Source organism: Callospermophilus lateralis, chromosome 14 (genome assembly GCF_048772815.1).
Source record: "Callospermophilus lateralis isolate mCalLat2 chromosome 14, mCalLat2.hap1, whole genome shotgun sequence".
NCBI classification, from domain to species: domain Eukaryota; kingdom Metazoa; phylum Chordata; class Mammalia; order Rodentia; family Sciuridae; genus Callospermophilus; species Callospermophilus lateralis.
In genome coordinates this window covers 66,876,229-66,898,691 of record NC_135318.1, presented here as the reverse complement: position 1 = coordinate 66,898,691, position 22,463 = coordinate 66,876,229, and the positions used below count along the sequence as shown (strand labels likewise).

Genomic DNA, 22,463 nt, shown 5'->3' with positions numbered 1-22,463 from the left:
GACAAAGTTAGACCTATTTGTTTTCTACGTGGTTTGTATGGGGAAAAACTAAGAACAAGAAACTCTGCTTTAGGGTTTGCATAGTAAAGAAATGGAAGTGACCTTTTCAGTTTTTAGGAGTCTTTGCTTCTTCCTGTTATGCTCGAATTCAGGACCCCCAAAGACCACCAGAGACCCAAGATCGATGTAAGCAGCAAAGAGGTGTTTATTGCGAGCTAGCTCAGTCCTCCGCGCGCACACACACACAGCAACTGGTGATGATGAGAGGCCTGGAACCCAGGGTTTGCAGCATTTTTATACATTCTTTGGAGAGGGCAGGGACTTCACATACATCATAGCATCTCTTAGCAAATCATCACACACCACGGGAAAATCAAATAACAACTTGAATAAAACATGATTAGCACATTCACTGGAGGGATCAAGTTGGGCAGGGGTGATTGGTCAGTACGAAGGGGGTATTCATTTGAACTGATTGGTTTAAGCCAAGAGGGGTGTACGTGCTGAACTACATGGTTTCCCAATATGTTATCAATCACCATAAACTACTGGGGGGTCATCTGGCATCCCAGGTATTTCCCTGTCTAATGCTGATTGGTGGCTGCTAGGGGGCTGCTATGGGTCCTCACCTAGCCTGACTGAGTCAGGGACACCTGGCGCAGCAGATCTCTCCTGTTATTTGTAGATAAACAACTCAGCAGTTTATGTGCCAAGGAGTGCTCTGTGGGTTTTTCCAAGGACAAAGGTCATGTCCCTTCCTTGGACAGGCTCTGCTCTGAGGAAGAGGCTGGTTTTTCATTCCCTCAGATTCCTTCTTGAGGATCCTTTCTGATCAAAGGGGAAAAAAAAAAAAATAAAACCTCCAAATTTAAGGTCCCAATCCATTCCTGCATCTCTACAGGTTTCTGTAGAAGAGCATTTTCATTTGGGGGTTCCCAACTTTCAGCCAAAGAGTTTGATAATATGACAAGGAAAACTGTCTTTGGAATCCTAATCCAGGTGGTCTTGCTTATTTTGTGCTTAATTTGCTGTGCAAACCTGAACCTAAGGGGACACAGTGATTTCATTATGATGAAAGCACTACACAAACAATATTAGAATTTAATAGAGTTTAAAGGAGACAATTACATTGATAAACACTTCCAAAGATGACCAGTTAGGAGAGAGAAAAGAGAGGGAGGGAGGGTGGAAAGGGGAAGGGGGAGAGGTGAGGGGAGGGAGAGAGAGAAGCAAACTTCCTGTAGCAACTTTGCTTAAAGTAAGGCCTTCTCAATGCAAATTCCCTAATATCACATACAGCCTTCTCTACACATTAAGAATTAAATAAAATGAATTAAAATAAAATTGTTATCACAGAAAACCCTCTTCATTAGCAAGACATCCTTCAGGTCATGCATTAGAGAATTCCTTTGTAGTAATCAGACTCCACAAAACACAATGGGTCAAAAATGGGTGAGTCATAAACTACTTAGCTAGAAAGAGATAGTGGCTTTTGATTTTTTTTTCATTTTTCATGACTGAATTTTAATTTAGGGTGTTGTCATTGATAAGGAGCTAACACAGGAGGAAGTGAAATTAAGGGAACAGAGTGCCCCCCCCCACTAGCTACGTGTATTCTTATTAAAAAAAAAAGTAATTTATCTATGCCCATTCTGGCCCTACCCTGTCTTAAGTCAATTTGGTAAATCAACATTCCTGACAAACAACCTGCTGTCCTCTAAGCTATTCTCTCAAACCAAAGGAATTTAAGACTCCTCCCTAATGACAAAAACACAAGTTACCCTGAAGGGGTCTTTAAAGAGCTTTATACAGAACAAAGATTCCAGGACTCAGGAAGACAGGATAAGTAAAAGCAAGGACTACAGATTATAAATAAGCAAAGGCCAAGGGCCTAGAGTTGCCTTTAGATCTTTAGCATGTTATTATAATAGTAAAATCTGCACCCCACCATGGGTTTTGCTTGGGTACCTGTGGGTAAGACCAGGTTTCAGCAGGGACTTGAAAATTTGAGGCAGTTCTACTCTCTATCAAAAGTTTAAAGGTGGGGCTGGGGATGTGGCTCTAGCAGTAGCAAGCTCTCCTGGCATGCTTGGGGCGCTGGGTTCCATCCTCAGCACCACATAAAAATAACAAACTAAAGTTGTTGTGTCCACCCCACCGAAAACTAAAAGATAAATATTAAAAAAAAAATTCTCTCTCTCTCTCTAAAAAAAAAAAAAAAAGGTTAAAAGTGATGCCTGGACAGGACTCTGGAAACTTCCCTAAGACCCCCCAATAAAATTGGGGAAAAAAGAAGCACATTGTCACTGTGTCCTCTGAGAAGACCCACCATTGTCACTCTGTCCTCTGAGAAGACCCACTCTCTCTCTAGAGTGTCTTTCCCGCCCCCTCCTTTCACTTCTAATGGAGTTTGCTATACTTTTTGGAGTTTGTTATACTTTTACTGTTTTTTTCTGCAATTTTCTCATCCAAAAGCACAGGAGACAAGAACACAATGCAGTCTACTATAACAATCATCATTCGGATTTCCAAGGAGAAAAAACCTGAACTACCCTCATTTATAGGTTCACCCAATGCATGAGTTTATATTGGAGGAATTTTTTTTTTTTCAAAAAGAACCCCAAATAAATGTTTAATGGAAAAAAAAAATCAGGAAAAGGCAAAATATAAGAAATTTATTGCTATTCTCAAACATTACAATTCTTCACAAAACTTTTATTAACTTCTTTTACTTCCTCTTTGCTAACTGCTAACTTTGTCTTGTTTTTCTAATATGTTCTGATGTCCCCTGACAAGTCTTAAATTTAAGACACTCTGCTTTTGTAGAATCTCATTAATCTTGATTTCTTCTTCTCACAGGCCTATCATTTGAAATTGCTGTCTAATTTCTTTTCTTTTTCAATTTGGTTGCTTCATCATTAGAAATAATGACCTTGAGAATCAAGTCTGAGGATGAGTGGTATAGGTTTTACTCTGTGAATCACCCAACCTGCACATCACAGCAGCTTTTTGATTTGACCACACAATGCAGAAGGAAACTTCTAGTTTGATTACTGAACATTCTGTTGTTTTTAGTTGATTTTTGTTTCCTAGAAATCTGAAGAATTATCACATTGTTTGAATTAACACATTCTCATTGTGTGTCAGAATCACAGAACCGAACATCCGGATGTCTCCAGTGCAAATCAGGCTGCACAAAGACATAACTTGTCTATCTCTGCCTGTTTTAGGAGAGAATTAGTGGCACCCAAGAGAAGGGGGCATCAGACGTTTGCAGCTTCTGTTGGTAATAGATAGTAATAGTATTTATCATTGATTTTCCTCAACTGGAATTAAGAGACAGAGAATTCCGGAAGCAAAAATTTAAATACCAGAATTCAGGAGTAGGATATTAATCATGGGGCTGACAAAGCCACACAAATTCTAGAATATGTTGGCTCAGTCTCTAAAGCTGCTCACATTTATGGAAGCTTAGATCTAAGGCATTTTAAAGGAACAGGTTTTGTCTCATCAAGGAAGTCAATAAGTATTAAAAAAAAAAAAAAAAAAGCCCAGAGTAATTTCCTAAAGATCATTTGTTTATTAGCAGGGAATCAAAACTAAGACCAAAATGTTCTTATGTTTAGCTTCTTCTGTAGAGCACCTCCCAAGGACTTTCCAAGCCCTGGTTTAGGATATCTCCAATGCATGGGCCTTGCTTTGTTCTCAGTTCCTCACCCTGTCTACACAACTACATTTCTGAAGAAATTAATCTCCATAGACAGACCCACTGAATGCTACCACATCTTCTCATGGTTATTTACTGAACACTGACTATAAAGAGGGAGGCTTGTTCTTTTGGGAAAGTTGGAGCATCATTGTTCACCCAGACCTGAGTTGCAGTAAAGCATGCAATCCTGCAGAAGAAGTCCTGAAATACACTGAGTATAAGAGGTGTCTGTGGACAGGAAAGGGGGTTACATGGAGAAGAACAAACTTGGCTAAACATGAATGGGAAGTAGGAATAGAGACATCACACAGACTCTAATACCGGTACTTTTTCCAAAAATTGAGTTATAGTTCCAATTTACCACTACTCAGACAAAATATTTAAAATTTCAATTTTAAACTAAAGTATCAGGGAACACTAAAAAAAAGGTATCCCTGAAACCTCTTTCTGCTCTAAATCTAAGTCCTAAACAGAAGTCCACCTCCATCCTCTGTGTACCATTTTCTTGCTATTGGCCTTAAATTTCTGATCATTTAATCACTTTCAGTTCCTTTACAAACATCTGTAGAAGGAAAGAATTAAGTGAATCCTTCCTTTGTCATTTGAATTTAGGAAGTCTAAATATAAGGTGGTCAAAGGACAAAACTAAAGCTTTAATTCTGAGAGATAGCAATTTTGTATTTCTTCTATTTGGGAAAATTAGGAATTACATAAAATTAACAAATATCCTTCACAGAAAAAAAAAGTAAATGTGACATTGATTTCATTGTCAATAAATAATTCCTGTCCTCAGGTCATGTCAAAGTGGCTCAGCTAGTTTCAGGAGACAGATAAACCTATAAAGGGAGACCATAAGAATAATACATTTTTATAGGTTGTAAGTATGTCCAGGGAAATTCATTCCCCACACATGCACTTTGAGAAAGAGTTCCAAAGTTTGTGGTGACGTTGGCTTTCCATGCATAACCACAACTGGTTCAAAGATGATCTCAATCCATTGAAAAAGATCTAAACTGAAGCGTCATAAAATCAAGGTAGTGAGGTACTGTTGGCTGAGAGAAGGTGTCTCATGCTTAAGAGGCCAAAATAGAAAAGTTTGATTCCATTGGTCCTCAGGTGGTAGGTCCTCAGATATGCACCAAAAATTCATTTCAATAATGTGTGCCACAGAGATGGCTAGTCTTCCCACAATACCCATTATGTCTTTCCTCCTTTTAAGTAATAGAACCATGACGTTGATGCCTTTATTGCAGCAAGGCTTAGCTATGTGACTTTGTGCTTGCCAATGAGATGGGATTAGAAAGGATAAGTCTAATATCTAGATTTTACTCTTTGAAGAAAAGGACACACCTGCATTTTTTTTCCACCTCTGATGATTTGAGACATGAGTATGGTGGTGAGGAGTGACTAAAAACCACAAAGATCAGCATGAATCCCAGAGAATGGTTGATGGCAAGATGTATAAGCAACACAGTGGATCCCTGAACCCCTGAGCTAGTTTGAGGAAAGCAGCAACCTACCCCCTCGTTAATCTACTTTGGACTTTTACATAAGTGAAAAATATATTTTGACCTTCTATAAGAGACTGTTATTCCGATCTACGTTATAATAATAAAGAAGTTAGAGGAGCAATGGTAGTTGCTGCTGCAACAAGTATACTCAAAATTTCAGTGGTTTAAGGACCTACAGCATTTTGAACATAATCAAAACTTTGATGTCCCTTCCTGTTTCATATTTAGACCCTCTGTCTGAAGTGGGTACTCTCAGCTCAGGGTTCAGGTTTCCAAACTTCTTTCATCTTTAGTCTCTACCAGCTTCAACATGTGGTTTTGGCACTATCTTCATCTGCGTGAAGCCTTAAAAAGTCAAAAGCCAATGGGGACACTTAAGAGGCTTTCCTGGGCTGGGACTGGGAGGAATATGCATCTCTCATGCTCAATGTCTGCATCTACGTGCAGGTAAAGTTGGGGAAAGTAGTGAAGCTCTGAACACAAAGAATAAACGGGTATGTAACCAGTTCCCTGGTTTCTGCCACAGCATTCAGACCAGGTAAAACTACAGTAAAAAGCTTTTTACAAAATTAACCTTATTCTTCTTTGGATTTTTTTACTGTAGAAGTTACTCCTCTCCACTCTGATCTTGGCAGACACGTCAATTAGCCACCTTGCAACCTATCTCAGATTCTATGTAAAAAATTTAAAGTGATATCAGAAAAATCTATCTCAGCATTATCAAGCATTACCCAGATTAGTGTGGTTGAATATCTATGACTTTCTGAACAGTCATGAAAATTCCAGGAAGCATATACAAACTACAATAACCAGATTCCATGGCTTCTGAGTACATGACAGAATAGTGAAAAGCTGACAATGAATAGAATGGAACAAATAATGCAAATTAAAATAGTAAAGGGAATCCCATGACATAAAGTCAGCCATAAATTCTATTAACAAACTGTCTACCTATTGATAAAGAGTAGTTTTCAAAAGAAAATAAAATTGGCATTCTTTTAATAACAGTCTACCAAAGTGATACAACATGAGCCACGCTGAATTAAAAAAATGTTCCTCAATTAATATTTTAATATTTTATAATGTTTACCTATGTTAAATTTTTAGACACTTTATTAAATCACACTGCCTGTCCTTCCTGGGAAAGATGCCCATGTGAAGAATAAACTTTGGAAACCATTTAGAACTGAGCAAATCACCAAAATATTCCAAAATTTTTAATAGTTGGGGGAAAATCATTTTTTCCATGCTTGAGTAAGTCAGTTAACAGGATTTTTTGTCTCCTCTCTATACAAAATTCCCTAGGGGATGAAAACAAGCTTGAGAAGTTTCAGTCAACAGTGTAAATTGGGAATTCGTGTTAAATAAGCCATTGAAAACGGCAGTTTAGAACAAAATTACCATCTCAGCCATTACCATAGGGCTCCATAGCACATTTACAAAAATAGCTATATTTTGTAATAACATCATATTCAAGTAATTTAAACATTTTTTCATTTTTAAACTTAATTAACATGCTACGGGAGATCTTTTAAAAATCAAGCATATTTTCCATTCTCCCTTTCTTTTTTTTAAGCCTAAGAAATAATATGGCAACAATTACCAACACTGTTGGCATCATAAAGCACAAAATTACTAGTAAAAAAATTGACCAGTAAAAATGATATTTCCCCAGTCCCATTAATTAAAAAAAAAAAAAAAAAAAAAAAAACACTTTTTAGGACTGTGACTGTAGCTCAGTGGCAGAACACTTGCCTAGCATGTGTGAGACACTGGGTTGGATCCTCAGCACCACATAAAAAAACAAATAAAATAAAGGCATGCTGTCCATCTACAACGATAAAAATAATTGTTTTAAAAATACACTTTTCAAAGATAGTATAATCTAATAAATAATTGCAATTAAGTGGTTCCAGAAAACTGCATGCTAGTCCTCCTGTGCTTGGAGTCCTACCTTGGTGAAGAGAGACAATAAGACTGAGAGCAAGACGGAGTCCCATTTCTCCAGAGGAGGGCACTTATTGTGTCAGCAAAAATATTCATCATTTAAGTCACTCAACCGAAATTTATTAAATCGTCATTATATTGCCATGCCAACAGAAGGATATTCAGAGCATGGAATTTGTGGTCTTATGAGTCAGAAATACAACATAAACATGCATACATACTTAAAGACACACAGCATGCACTTAATGCCAAGAATTAAATCATGTGGGATGATACCTGAAAGGGGAACTGCAGGACACCCTGGGAGTAAAGTGGAAAACTAGCCCAGTTACCTGGGTGTCAGAAAAGCTAAAGAAAGCAGCATCTAAGAACTAAAGGATGCACAGGTGCTAGCCAGCGTATGGCAAGTGAAGAGCAGAGAATTCCCAAGAACATGTAAAATGAGACACCACAGAGTTACAGAGATTAAGAGAAGTACTTTTAGGATTGAGAGTAGGAATAAAGGCAGATGGCAAAAGAGAGAGAGAAAAGAAGAAATACAAATGAGGAAAGACCTTGTAGAAGAATTTGAACTTAAATTGTTCAAAAAATTATTCTGGAAAAACCAAGACTAACAATATCTCCATGTCTTCTTTCTCACATTGCTATAAAAAAAATCTCTTGAAACACAAAATTCAGCACTATCTAGAACTTACAAATTAGCAATAAAAGCAACTGTGTTTTCAGAGTTGACACAATAATTTTTTTGTATAAATATGGTCCAAATATTGCATGGGACACAATTATAATACACAATAATTTGTTATTTGTCTGATATTCAAATTTACCTGAGACTATTGAACTTTAATTTGTGAAATATTGCAACTAGGGCCAAGAAGTAGTCAGGGGAAGATTTATTTGAATACACAACTAAGTGCCACAGAAGTGATAATTGCTATGTCTGTTACCTGTATTCAGATGCCAGGTTGGATAAAAGGAAGTTCATAATGTTTTAAAAATCTTTGACAAAGATTATTTTGCCCAACATTGTATTTAAGGCCCATAAATGCCTTTGATTAGTACTCATTGAGAAGGAAGCTTCCACTAAATAGGAGGGTCAGCAAGGTTATTTTTCATAAAGAAAACATAGATTATTTAGAATCAATGTGAAAAGATGCATTAATTTTCTCTACATAAATATATACACACAACACACAAACACACACAGAGAATATGTATGTATTGAATGTGAAACACATTGATTTTTCTATGGGTTACACATATATGTATGGAATATCTATAGAATATATATGCATTCTATGCCTTTTTTAAAAAATTGTTCTAATTAGTTATACATAACAGTAGAATGTATTTATGCACTTTGATGTATCATACATAGATGAGACATAATTTCTCATTTTTTCTGAGTGTACATGTTGTAGAATCACACAGGTCATGCCGTCACATATATACATAAAATAATAATATCTGTTTCATTCTACTATTCTTCCTATCCCCATCCCCTCTCTTCACTTCCTTCTACCTAATCTAAGATAACTCTATTCTTTCTAGTGCCCCACCCCCTGCCTTACTGTGAATTAGTACCCATATATTAGAGGAAACATTAGGCCTTTGGTTTTGGGGGATTGGCTTATTTGGCTTAGCATGATATTCTCTAACTCCATCCATTTACTGGCAAATGCCATAATTTCATTCTTCTTTAAAACTGAGTAATATCCCATTGAATATATATACTACATTTTCTTTATCCACTTATCTATTGAAGGACACCTAGGTTGGTTCCATAGTTTAGCTATTGTGCATTAAGCTGCTATCAACATTGATGTGGCTGCATTTCTGTAGTATGCTGATTTTAAGTCCTTTGGGTATAAACCAAGGAGTGGGACAGCTGGTTCAAATGGTGGCTCCATTCCAAGTTTCCTGAGGAATCTATATACTGCTTTCCAAAGTGGTCATACCAATTTGCAGTCCCACCAACAATGTATGAGTGTACCTTTCTCACCACATCCTCGCCAACATGTATCGTTGCCTGTGCCTTTTTTATGAAGATAAAAGATTACAGATTTAAATATATGAAAACAAAATGTACTTGCTTAGTGTGGCCACTGGGTATTAAAACGCTGATATATATTCTTAAAAGCTAATGAATATTTTTGTCCTTGAAATCCCACAACAAACAATCGCTAAAATTGTCAACATCTTCATAAAACAAATACTGCAACATATAATTACTCTTAACTACTAACTAGTTTTAGAATAATGAGGCAGGCAAAAGAAAATACACACATTGCAACTTTTTAAAGAAAGGGTTTAATAATTAAACAACTATTAACAAATATATTCCATGTGTAAGATACTGGAGATAAATACATGAACTAGACTGACACTTTCCTCATCCTCATGGAGCTTCTCATCTACTGTAGAAGTCAGAGAAAATACACACAAAACCACAAGAGAATTACAAATGGTGGTAAGATCTCTGAAAGTAATAGTAAAGCATACATGAGTTGCAGCAGAAGTCATGTGTTATATTGTTTTATTTATTTATTTTTTATTATTTATCAGGAACATTCTCTGTGAAACCAGGGAAATGATCCATAAAAGCTGAAAAATGTAAGGGGGTCGGTCAGTCCAGGCAACAGAAGAGTGGAGTTAGCCCATGCAAAGGGAGCAACATTTGCACTGCTCAAAAACTTGAAAGGACTCTGTGGCCTGAACATGGAGACTGAAGGCCAACCAGCATTGGACAATTGTTAGGATGCAAATTAAGAAACAGGAGATTTCATTCTATCCTAAAAATACAGTCAATTGTAGGTTCCTATACACAGGAATGATATGACCAAATTATGCATTGTATTCAGTGACTATTCAGGTTACTGTATAGAGAATACACAGGCAGGCAACAGAAGCAGGACTGGTGGATTATTTGAGAAATGACTATATTGGTCATAATGAGAGAGAGCTTGGGGCCCAGCACTTCAGCAGCAGAGTTGGAGACAGGTAAGCAGCTCTGAGAATATAAGAACTAAGAAGAATCCTTAGAGGTGAGAATAGGAATCATCTCAGTGAACTGAAGATGTATAGTTCAGTGTTGTCTGCATACTTATGATATGAAAAGCCACGAGGATGGGTAGAATCACTGGTGGAGAAAAGGCAGCAGAAAGAAAATAAGAATTTACCAATTCTAAACACTGAACAACATGAACATGTAAAGCCTATGCAGAGACACATGGTAAAGCAAAGACAGAAGGCCTAGACACTGGGGTATGAAAGAAACCCCATCACAGTGATGCCCAAGCCATGGTATCCATGTCAGAGGAATGACTGAGAGTTTTGTTTTCAGAATGAAAGAAAAATTTCTGGTTAGATTTCCCATTGCTTTCACTGGCCTTCCCTCCTTAATTATGTGGAAACAAAGCTTACCTTTTCTTCTTTCTACGGGAGGACAGAAACTGAAGGTAGGTATGTTGACATGCCCCTATCCTTCAGCTCAGGTATCAGACAAGCTTTAATTACTTTGCCAGTTGAGGGCTTCCTGAGTAAAAGTAATTCTGTCACTTGCTAGGCATTCTCATGCTTGGTATAATGGATTTTTTGGTCTCTTGTTCAGATAAGATTTCTATACTGTCCAATATTGTTAGGAACAATTTTGCTACCTAACCTCCCTCAATTTGTTCCTTGAAATTTTTGAATTAGTATGCATAAGATTTCACTAATTATCTTATTTCAAGCACATAAAAATACCATTATTCTTCTCTGACATGACTTTCATTTATAAACTTAATTTTAAATTCCATTTTTTTATTGAAAATGGTGGCTAAGTATTCACTGAAATGAAAAATACACAAGAAGGAAAACAGTTCAGGTCTGATTTTTCTGCTAACCAGATAAAAGAGTTATTGCTAAGCTGGAGTATACATATGCATTAGCCATTTAATAAGGAAAATGTGTCTTTAGCTTAACTTTTTTCCTTGGACTGTGGAACTTGTTTAAGCCATGTATGCGTGTCAGCAAACAGCAGGTTGGAACCAGAATTAGGTGATAGAAACAAGAAAAGGTACCACACCTTCACTGTAGGAATCCATGCTTTTCCTCTTTTGCTTCTTTTTCCTCTAGCTATTTAATATAGTGAGTTGTTTCCTTCTCACCGTTAATTTATTTCATCCTCTCTTCCCTTTTCACTCTACACATTCTCTGTGGTGGATGTACTAGAGATTTCATTATTTTCAGTCTGTGCTTCCCTTAAGAGATTCAGAGAAACTCCACCTAACTCAACCTAGAAGTTTTGTTATATGATCTAAATTTCTCTTTTTCCACCTCTAAGAAAATAATATTGACAGTATTACATTGAAGCAAGGAGTTATTGAAAACTGCTGGAAGTACCTAGGATGACAGGAGGCACTTAGCAGCTACACAAGAAGCATCAGCATCCTCTTCTCTTCATTTGGTTCTGAATTATTTGAGGTCAGCTGCACTTTCTTGGAGAGGATCTCCTCCCCCTCCGGAGGCAAGAGCAGTGAGGACTTTGAAGTACCGACAAGAATCCAACGAAGACAATGTAGGAAAGACAGTGCAACATCTTGGACTAAACCCCTCAGCGATCCCCACAGTGTTACTTATAGGAGAAAGTAGAAGAGGTGAGCTGGACCTTAAGAAAGTAAAGATGAAAACTCAAAACTCTTTCCAAAATTAAAATCAGGAAAATAATAAACTGAGTAGTTGATTATTTTCAGAATATAAATATATACAGAACACACTCATTTCACAGTACTTGAGACATTTATCTTCTAAGAAGTGGAATTTATTTTATTTGCACTAATGAAATAGTGTATTTAAACTAGGAAGTTTTGAAAGTAAATACTGAAGTTAGTTGTGTCATTATTAAAGGAAGTTAGTTCCTAGCCCATCTTAATGCTTAAATCCTCCACTTTGGTTTCCTGGGATAATAAGAAAAGAGGAAAGGCATGTGTTGCCTGGACCACGGTGTACTCCACAGATGTGATTTGTAGTAGTTGGTCCTAAATAAGGTGGGGAGAGAAGTGATGTGTCACATGGCTCAGAGTGGTGTGCATGTGCCAAACAGGAAAGGCTTTTTACTTGTGCAGTCGCCACCCACAAAGGTCACATGCAATGATTTCATCCAGCAAAACCATATCATCCATCAAATTGAAGTTCTCTTTTGTTTTTTGTACTTATGTTGTAAAATTATTTATGGCTAAGCATAGGTACTTTACATAGTGCCACGCTGACACTAGCGTTAGCCCATTTTGAGATTTGGGACTTCTTTTTCCTTCTGTTTAAAAGGGCTCTGTACATTAATCAAGTTTCAAAACATGGCCAACACAGCTGGCCATATAACAGACAGAGCATCACTCCCATCTGGTGGCAGACATTAAAACACCGAGCATAATCCCCAAACAGAAATTAATCTAACTCCAGACTACATACCAGTTGATTAAACTCCTATTTCAGAAGTGGCAAACAATAACTGCCAAATGATCTACCACATGACCTCAATTTGAAGAAATATGTTTAATATAATAACTACTTGAGGTATATGTCTCTTCTGTGAAAACAGCAAATTAAGAAATGTTCATATTAAGAGATAAAAACATAAGTAAAACAGTATAAAATTTAAGTTTTTCAATTAAACAATAACATGCGTTAAGGTAAATTAGCTGTATTCAAACCCTATTATTAATATATGTGTGTGAAAAAAATTTGTGTGTGTGTGTGTGTGTGTGTGTGTGTGTGTATGTATATATATATATATATATATATATATATATATATACACATTTATTGGTACTAGGGATTGATTGAACCTAAGGGCACTTAACCACAGAGCCACATCTCCAGCCCTTTTTATTTTTTGAGACCGGGTCTTGCTGCTGGGATTACAGGCATACATCATCATACCCAGCACATGCATACATATGTGTGTGCGTGTGTGTGTGTGTGTGTGTGTGTGTGTGTGTGTGTATTTAAGAGGGAAGTTCTAAAGGGACTTATGGTATTGAGATGGTGCATTCACCCCCTCCCCGCCAAATTCTTTTAAATACACATAAGATTCTGGGAGTGGTGGCACATGCCTGTAATTCCAATGACTCTGGAGGCTGAGGCAGGAGGATTCTAAATTCAAAGCCAACCTCAGCAACTTAATGTGTGCCCCTGGGTAAACCCAGATAAGATGAAACTCTTATAAGCAAGAAAAATATCTGAAAATGAAAATGGAAACTAGTATGAATAGTTAAGTAAATAAAAATGGGGGACAGTACATTATTGTGTTACCATGGAAACCACCCAAATGTATTAATCATTGAATCTCATGAATAAACCATGAATTAAGGTGCTTCTCAATATTTTCTGGATAGATGGGAAAAGGGAACAATAAAAAATCATCATAAACTTTGATTGTTTTGGCAAATTTCTACCTAAAATGTTATGTTTTGTCAATCATAAAGGGTTAACAAAAAGGCAAGGAAAACTGGTCAGATCTTAGAAGTTCTTTCATTTCATTTCACTTATTTCTGGAATCACTCTTTAGTTCTATATCTCCTGATTTTAAATATAAACCTCCAGTTTTCCTGATTTTAAAAACACCAAGGGAATTAAGTATTATTGGGAGTCACAAAAAGATAACTCCTTTTATAACAAATCAGTAAAGAAAGAAAGGAAAAATCAAGTACTCTTTTAAATTATAAAACTAAATTTAAAAATTCGAAAGTGCACAAATTTCTACTCATTAAGCATTTGAGATCATTATTAACTTTTTAAGTATAATTTTAAAAGGTTCAACTGTGGAATTCACCAGGGTCTAACTTCACAGGGGCATCCACAGACGTCACTCAAAATAAGATTGGAAATGATTAAAGAGAGTTCCTCCTCTCAGGAGGTTTCTTTCCTATCAGGCCAATTTAGGGCAGTTCATTAAATATCAATCAGATTATTTTAGCAGATCCTTAGTGTTATTTCTTAGTGGTAGATTCACCTTTCTATATAGAAATATGGGAGAAAATTCCAGCAAATTCTATTTTGTCCCACTGTGTTCACCTGTGCTTCATTAGGTTACTAATGATAAAGGTTAAATTCTCAATATCTTTAGAGGTTTCTGCTTTTCATTGTCTTTGATTAACTCTAATAAGTAAATTATTCATTTTATAAATCCCCATTAAACTTTTTATTCCAAAGAAAATATCAAAATGAATATTAGGCATGGAACCATGTTCTAGTAAGTAGAAAGCCATTACTATCAAGTAGTGAAGAATTTAGTAATAAGAGCAAACCTGGATCACTGTAAGCATGGTGTTAAGAATTTCTATGGCCTTTTGGAGCTCAGTCTCATTTAACCCTTAAGTAATCTTATGAGTTATAAATTATTATCTATATTTTACATGCCTGTAATCCCAGTGATTCTTTCTCGAGAGTGATGTAATAGGATCACAAGTTTGAGATCAACCTTGACAATGTAATGAGACCATGTCTCATAATAAAAACATTTTAGAAATTGTAGATGTAACTCAGTGGTAAAGCACTGCTGTAATTAATTTATATTCTTAAGAGTTTTTTTATTAGAAATTACTATAAAATTCTATTAGCTGGCTTTTTTAGTATCTGATGGTATAATCAGTTGATATCTTGAACAATTTTTAATTGTGACATATCATAGGCCACCAATATATTCTTTTATAATCTTATTTTGTTACAAATATATTGATCCTTTGATATCCTGTTCTGAGCTAGTTATCAATATTTTATGTACTTTATTTTACATTTAAACTTAGAAATGAGATAGAATCATCATTGTCCATTAAAGAAAAAGATTTTTAAAGTATCTCAAATTTTAACATTAAAATTGTAATTGTCAAAAAATGTATTGTGAGTTCTTCATATTTTTCTGTGGTTAAACAGTTTTAATAACATTGAACTTATCCATTCTTTTAAATGTCTGATAATATTCAGCTATGTGTCCACCTGTCCCAAATCTTTTTAAAACAACATATCTTTATACAGCTTACCAATATTTATATGGCCTTATTTGAGTTTCCCATTTGCTCTTGTAAACCTTTGGGTAATTTAATTTTTTAAGAACTCACTCCTTCCTTTGGGTGTGCATATTTCATCAATGTAGATAACATGTAACGTTCTACAGTGTTTCTTTGTGTCTCTCTTGTTCCTGGGCTTATTGCTTCTTTCTCATCAAAATTTTATATCTTCTTTTGCTATACATTTTCCATAATTCATGTTTTGAAAAGTTTTCATTGGCCATTTAAAGAAGAATCAACTTTGAAAATTCATCCAATCCTGTTTGCTTTTGTTTTATATTATAGTGAATCCAGTTTTTATTGTTTACTGTTTTCCTAATTTCTTTCACTATTATTTTTGGTTACTATTTAATTATTTGTTTATTTTTGGTATTGGGATTGAACCCAGGGATGCATAACTACTGAGCCATATCCCCAGCTCTTTTTAAATGGTTTTTATTTTGAGATAGGGTCTTTCTGAGTTTCTTAGGGCCTCACTAAGTTTCTGAGACTGGCTTTGAACTGACCATTCTCCTGCTTCAGCCTCCCCAGCCATTGGGATTACAGGTGTGCACCAGGCCCACTATTAGTCTTCTAATTTCTTAAAAGGAGTATTTACTTCTATCTGTTTTTAATAGCAAAGGCATTTAAAGATAAAATACTCTATTGATCATAGATTTTACTGGGTGTGTATATTTTGTAAAGAAGCAATGCTCCTTTTCAGTAACTTACATATCATTTGTAATTTCCCTTTGGTTCTAAGAGTTATCTAAGAGGGCTACTAAATTTTCTAATTTTTAAAAACATTTTCTCAGGAAGCTACCTAATAATACTGGTTCCACAGTACAACTTATTATAAAAATATGATACATTAAAAATCCTTATTTTTTTCAATTTATTAAAATGTTTGGGTATCTTTTTCAAGGACTAAATTTCCTAGAATGAATTCCTTCTCATTTGCAATTTCATGAATTCAATAATGCAAAATTTCTCCAAAAGGAATTTAGCCATGTGAGCATACAAAGATAAATGTGTAATCCTCATACACTTTGAAGTGAGGTAAAATTTTGTTGAATATTTTAAATATACATAATAGTAATTTCCTTATGCCATTTTTTTCTTATCACAGCAGATGACTTTCACTATGAACACTTCCACTTTTTATTTCATTTCTTAGCCATCCTTACTAGAAACTGGGATAGCTAAGGGCACACTATGTTGCTATATACTGCTATGAATTGTTCTTCAATTCAGACAGTGGAGTGAATGTGTTTGATACAAATGGCTTTGATATAATTTTTTTTCTTTCAGTTCCACATTTTGCTTTAGATATTATTTATGGAGTGTAAATCTAATATTTCCACATCTCTTTCTCTTTTTTTTCTTAGTCATGTCCTCCAAGAATTAAGTCACATCAGTCCTAACATTAAGATTTCAATCCAGGGTAGGGAGTGATCTGTTTTGATAACACAGCCATAATATTACAGGGAAATAATACCATGTAAAGCTTCCATCACAAAAATCACACTTGTGGAAGATTTTTTAAAATCAAGACAGGAACAATAGGTACAATAAAACATATAGCTATTAGGAGACACTGAAGGGATGCTAAGAGTAGTTGCCAAGATAACTCACTGTAAAACTCAACAGTTTTAAGCATTCTACCATATTAATTGAACAAAAGTGAACAAATATGAATTATTCATGTACTTTTATTACTTTGAAAAAAATAATACACTGTTTTTATCTGACCAAAGAACTTTAGATACTTGGACTAAGAGATACATGGGAATGTCAACAAATTTTAATTGTAATCATATATGTGTGATTGTTTTGATAGGCCAAATTTAAAAGAAAAATATAAATATATAAAACTTAAGAAATTAATGGTAGTATAACACTGTATCATACTTATCGAGTATTGGCTTATGACTAGTATGAGCCTAAATATATAGTACATATGTTGCTTCTATTAAAATAGAAAAATATGAAAACCACCCTTACTCAACATTTGCTTTATGCCACACACTTGTTACTTCAACCTCTCTGATATAAATTTACATGTACTCTGAAAGGGAAATTTAGAGACTAAGAAAAGGCTACTCTCAGTTTTCAGCTGTTCTCATGAAAGTATATTTCACATCAGATAGTTGCTAACTCCAAAATATCTCCTAAACTAGACTTTCACAAACAATCCATGATGAAAGATTGTATTCTTATAATTCTAAAATCTTATAAATCAAAGCTTTTGAAATATAACAAAGGGAATACTTAAAATTTTGTAAAATAGAAAAAAAATCCAACTTCAAAAATTTTATTTTTAAATTTAACATACAAAATTACTTTGTCAGATTGTTAAACATTTTTGAAGTGCTTTTCCTCAATCTTATGCTTAGTGCTATGCACTAATAAAGAATCCATGGATTAGCCTGGTCAACAAACCATAATCAGAGTAGGCAGCCAATATATTACCAAACAAGAACCTATTGGTATTAGTATTTCTTAAAGAAATTATTGTTTCTGTTTATGTGGAGCATTTGTTTGTTTGTTTGTTTGTTTTTGCAATGCTAGGGATCAAACCTGGGCCTTCAGCATACTCGGCAAGTATTCTACCACTGAGCTACATAATACCCCAAACCCCTTAGAGAAATTTTTATAGAGCTAACAAGAATCATAACCAAATGGAAAATATGCATTAATGTAATGAAATATTTCACCATTTAAAATATGAAGATGTCCACATCTAAGCCCTGAAACTATTAGTGTATTACCTTAATCTGCAAAAGGGACTTTACAGAAGTGATTAAAGTGTAAAGATAGTGAGAGTACACTGGAATACCTGGGTGGGCCCAATGTTATCTCAAGGTCTTCATAAGAGAGAGACAGTGAAGAGTCAGAGAAGGAAGTCTGACAATAGAAGCTGAAGTCAGAGAGAGAGAGAGAGAGAGAGAATCATCTAGGGGTGCTGTGCAGCTGGCTCTGTGGAGGAAGGAGATGGACGAAGAAGGAGGAAGGTGCTGCAAAAAGGATGCAGGTGGTTTCCAGGCACAGAAAACAGCAAAAACTAGATGATTCTGTAGAGCCTCCTTAAGGAATACAGCCCTACAAAAGCCTTAATTGGGGGAGACTTCTCACTCTTGGAACTATGAGATAATAAATTTATATTGTTTTCAGCTGCTAAATAAAACAATGATAACTTGTTATAGCAGCAATTAGAAAGTAAAATATTTTTGAAGCTAGAAAGTGGGAATCTCATGGTAATAAATACTATTTTAGGTATTTTAGTAGAAGGGAGCTGTTGTATTAGTAAGGGGCAAAGGCTAGAAGAATTTTGAAAAGCATGATAGAAAAATTCTAGATTTCCCCAGATTGTTTTAAAAAACATGGATGTTAAATGCTTGGCTTGTGAGAGCTTAGAAGAAAGTGAGGAGCTCAGTACAGAAAACCTTTGTCATCTTGGAGAATACTTAAATTATCATAAACAGATTGGTAGAAATATGGACATTAAAAGAGACATTGGTGAGGACTCAGAAGGAAATAAGGAACATGTTATCAGAAATTAGAAGAAAGGAAATCTTTATTAAATAGTGGCAGAAGGCTCAGCTGAATTGGTTCCTCCAAAGTCAAGAAAATAGAATTTTAAGTGATGAACTTAGATGTTTAGCTGAGGATATTTCTAGGCAAAGTGTTGAAGGAGTGGCCTTTTTTCTTACTGCTTAAAGCAAAATGTAAGAGAAAAGAGGTAAACAGAAGGGAGAATTGTTAAGCTCAAAGGAATCAGGACTTGATGATTGGGAAAATTCTCACTCTGCAAAGATTGCAGAAGACACTAAAATTAGAAGACTCACTTTCAGGAAAACATGCTTGGAAAGAAAGCCAATCGCATGACTGAATAATGTTCTGCTAGTGCCTTGTAAGGATAAAAAGCTCAGAGCATTCAGTCATATAGAGGCTTCTGTGAAGAGATCAGGCATGTGATTCAAGAACTCCCTAAGCCATTTCAATAATGGGAAAAAATGGAGATGGAATTATCCAAGAAAGATCTGTGAAACAGACTATTTTCTCATGGAACAAATTTCAGATACACATGAGAAAATCACAGAGTTCTTGGGATTATCAGTAGAAACACTGTCAATGTGGATGGAAATAGAAAGGAAAAGAGTCAAATTTAAAAAGGTTAGGCTCCCCAAATTCCACCTGTAAGGGATGAGTGATAACCTGTGCAGCCCTTTATGAAAAAGAAGTGATACCGAGGTTACAGACCCAGCTCCTGAGGATACAGGGTTATTCACAGGCCTTTAAAACTGTCCAGGTGGATTTCTAAATTTCTTGAGACTGATAACTTTTTTCCCTTGCACTTTATTCCTTTTTGAAATGAAACATTGGTAACTGCTATCTTTAATCTGTCCCACCACTTCACTTTGGGAGCATATAATTTGCTCTGTACTTTCACAGGCACAAAGAGGAACTTTGATCAAGGATAGATAACAAACAGATTCTTACCTATAGCTAATTTCAGGTCAGAAAGACTTTCATATTGAAATTAGGTGAGATTTTGGACTTGATGCTATAATGGATCGAGACTTTGGGGGACTTGGGTATCTACTGAATATTTTTTCCTCATGGGAAGAAATATAAGTTTTGGGGGGCCTGTAGACAGACTGTGGCAGGCTAAATAGTGGTCACCCTCAAATATCCATGTTCTAATCCTTGGAAACTGTACACAAGTTGCCTTAAATGGCAAAAGGGGCTTTTCAGAAGTGACTAAGTTAAGGATCTTGAGATGAGGAGATTTTTCTAGCATAATAACAGAATCCTGTGTGGAAGAAGGCCAGAGGGTCACTGTCAAAGAGCAGATATGAGAAAAAAAGCAGAGGTCAGAGAAAGAAAGAAATTTGAAGATGCTGTATATTACTCTCTTTGAATATGGAGCAAGAGGCCAAAGAAAGCCACCGGTTTCTGGGAACTGTAAAAGGCAAAGAAATGGTTTTCTGCTATAACCTCCAGAAAGAATACAGCCCTGCCCAAACCTTGACTCTAGAACTTTTGACCTCTAAGGCCACCATACAATAAATTCTCATTGCTTCAAGCCATTAACTTTATGATAATTTGTTACAACAGCTAAAACCAATAGAAATAGCCTCTAACTTAATTTGTTATAATAATTGTCTAAAAATGTAGCATAAAAAGTATAAATTTTCATATTTCAACAATCTCAGACTTAACATAGAAGAAAACAAGACACACAAAAAAATTAATTTTCAAAACTTAAAATCCTGAGGATTTTTTTTTCCCTGTTGACAGTCATTTTGTAGAAATGTAACAAATGTGACAACACAAAAATGGAACGCATCATCCAACAAGATGAATTGTGCCTTGTGAACTGAAAGAAAAGTAATTCAATAAATACTGCTCTTAAATAGTCAATCGTTTTTCCTACCTGTGCATTGGTGTTTGAAATTGAGCAAGGGATGGTTTATTTAGACTTTGAATTCATTACAGCAAATGAGGGCCCCCTTCACCAAGGCCTTCCCTCTTCAATTATCTCATCAACTTAATTTCAAAAATCATACAAATAGCTTTTAAAAGCCACTTCAAATCATATATAGAGTAATGAGACAGGTTCGGGAAATAATATATATTCAGTAATCAGTATTATAGCATGATTTATTGTCTTTTAAGGATTTTTCACTTCTTTGGATGATTATGATGGAATCACAATAGAACCCTAAACATGTAGCGAGTATTGAAAAGCATCCCTTACCTGTGTAACCAATGGCTCCAGCAGCCTTTCCACTGTTAGTGTCCGGATTTCCAAACTTTTGGGGTCCCATTTTAAAATGATAGGTGAAGTTGCCGAAGTCATGCTCCCTACGGAAACACACATTATCAGTTAGAAATAATGGTCTTGGAAGTTAAACTATTCCTGCAGGGGTTCCAAATGAACAAATCATTGAAACTTCAACACATTTGAAGATTATGTGTTTGATCCAGTCTTGTCAGTAAGAGATAAGGAAACCAGAACCAGTGTGGTAGGAGGTGGAATGTTGGAATCAGATTGAAAAATGGAAGTGTCTTGAGCATCTGTGCACATTAGACCAACTTTAGGGACCCAATTGTCACTGGACTGTTTCATTTACCCAGCGTTTAGTCCACAGTCCTATCTGCTTTCTGGGAAAGTCTTAGATCTTCCCATTATATAACTTATGGTGTTAAGGTAGAGAGTCAAACCAGGGAGCAATGAAGCCTCAGCATGATACACATTATGATCAATGAATCCTGAGTGTGAGAAATGAAGAAGGGACAGTGAAGTCAGTCTGGAGGGGACCAACCAAGACTACCGTGAAGCAAAGTAAATCCATTATTATCACCAAATTGCAGGACCCCATGTCATTAACAAAGACTGAATGTTTTCTTCATAAGTGACTACTGAGGTTATCAACTGCTTGGGACAACAGGGTTTCATTCTCTTAAACAGCAAAGATATCTTGCAAATTCATTGCAAAGGACTCTGAAAATGAGCTTGTAGCTATTTACATATTTTCTGATTAGTCACTGCATTTACATTCTTGTCCCATAAAATTAGTATCTGATAAGGTTATTTATTTCACTCTCAAGTGCCCAAGTTTCACTGACAGGCACGCAGCAGGCTCTCACATATCAAGCACTAAATGTGGCCCTGGCCATACTGTATAATAAAGTATTCATTCTATCAGGGGTCTCTTTCTTGTCAAGAAATTGCTGGATGTATTTTGAAATGTAACCACTGGTCAGGCAATCTTAGATTCCCAAAACTGGATCTAAATCATTTGCCTTAATTCCCCCATAAATCAAACTGTTCATGGTTATTCTATTCCTTTTTTTAAAAAAAATATTTATTTATTTATTTATTTTAGTTTTCAGCGGACACAACATCTTTGTTTGTATGTGGTGCTGAGGATCGAACCCGGGCCGCACACATGCCAGGAGAGCACGCTACCGCTTGAGCCACATCCCCAGCCCTCTATTCCTTTAAATCAATGTCTCTGTTCAATTCCATTTTTATAAATCAGTGTAGATGATTATTTCTACTAGAGTTAGCACCACAAAGAAGGTCTATCTCAATAAGCACTAATAGCCAAATCCTTCTTCACTGGCCCTCCTATAGCTAAATCTTTAGGCAAAAATACCCAACCGAATTGCTTTAGGGGGAAGGAAAAAAAAGAAGAAGGTGAAGACACAGTGTGCTGGTATTTTAACTCTTTGAAATGCCACGTTTTAAATAAACTAAGC

General features: G+C 35.6%; 1 protein-coding gene across 4 annotated transcripts in view; it reads right to left on the bottom strand.

Annotated features, from left to right (window-relative positions):
• The window catches only part of Ctnna2 (catenin alpha 2), a 940,372-nt gene extending 919,315 nt beyond the window's left edge, over positions 1-21,057 (bottom strand). For all 4 annotated transcript variants that reach the window (XM_076833066.2, XM_076833065.2, XM_076833068.2 and 1 more), the window contains exon 1: positions 20,956-21,057. In XM_076833066.2, coding sequence (XP_076689181.1) covers positions 20,956-21,057 — 102 coding nt within the window. The remainder of the gene's footprint in view (positions 1-20,955) is intronic.
• Between the last annotated feature and the right edge of the window lie 1,406 nt (positions 21,058-22,463).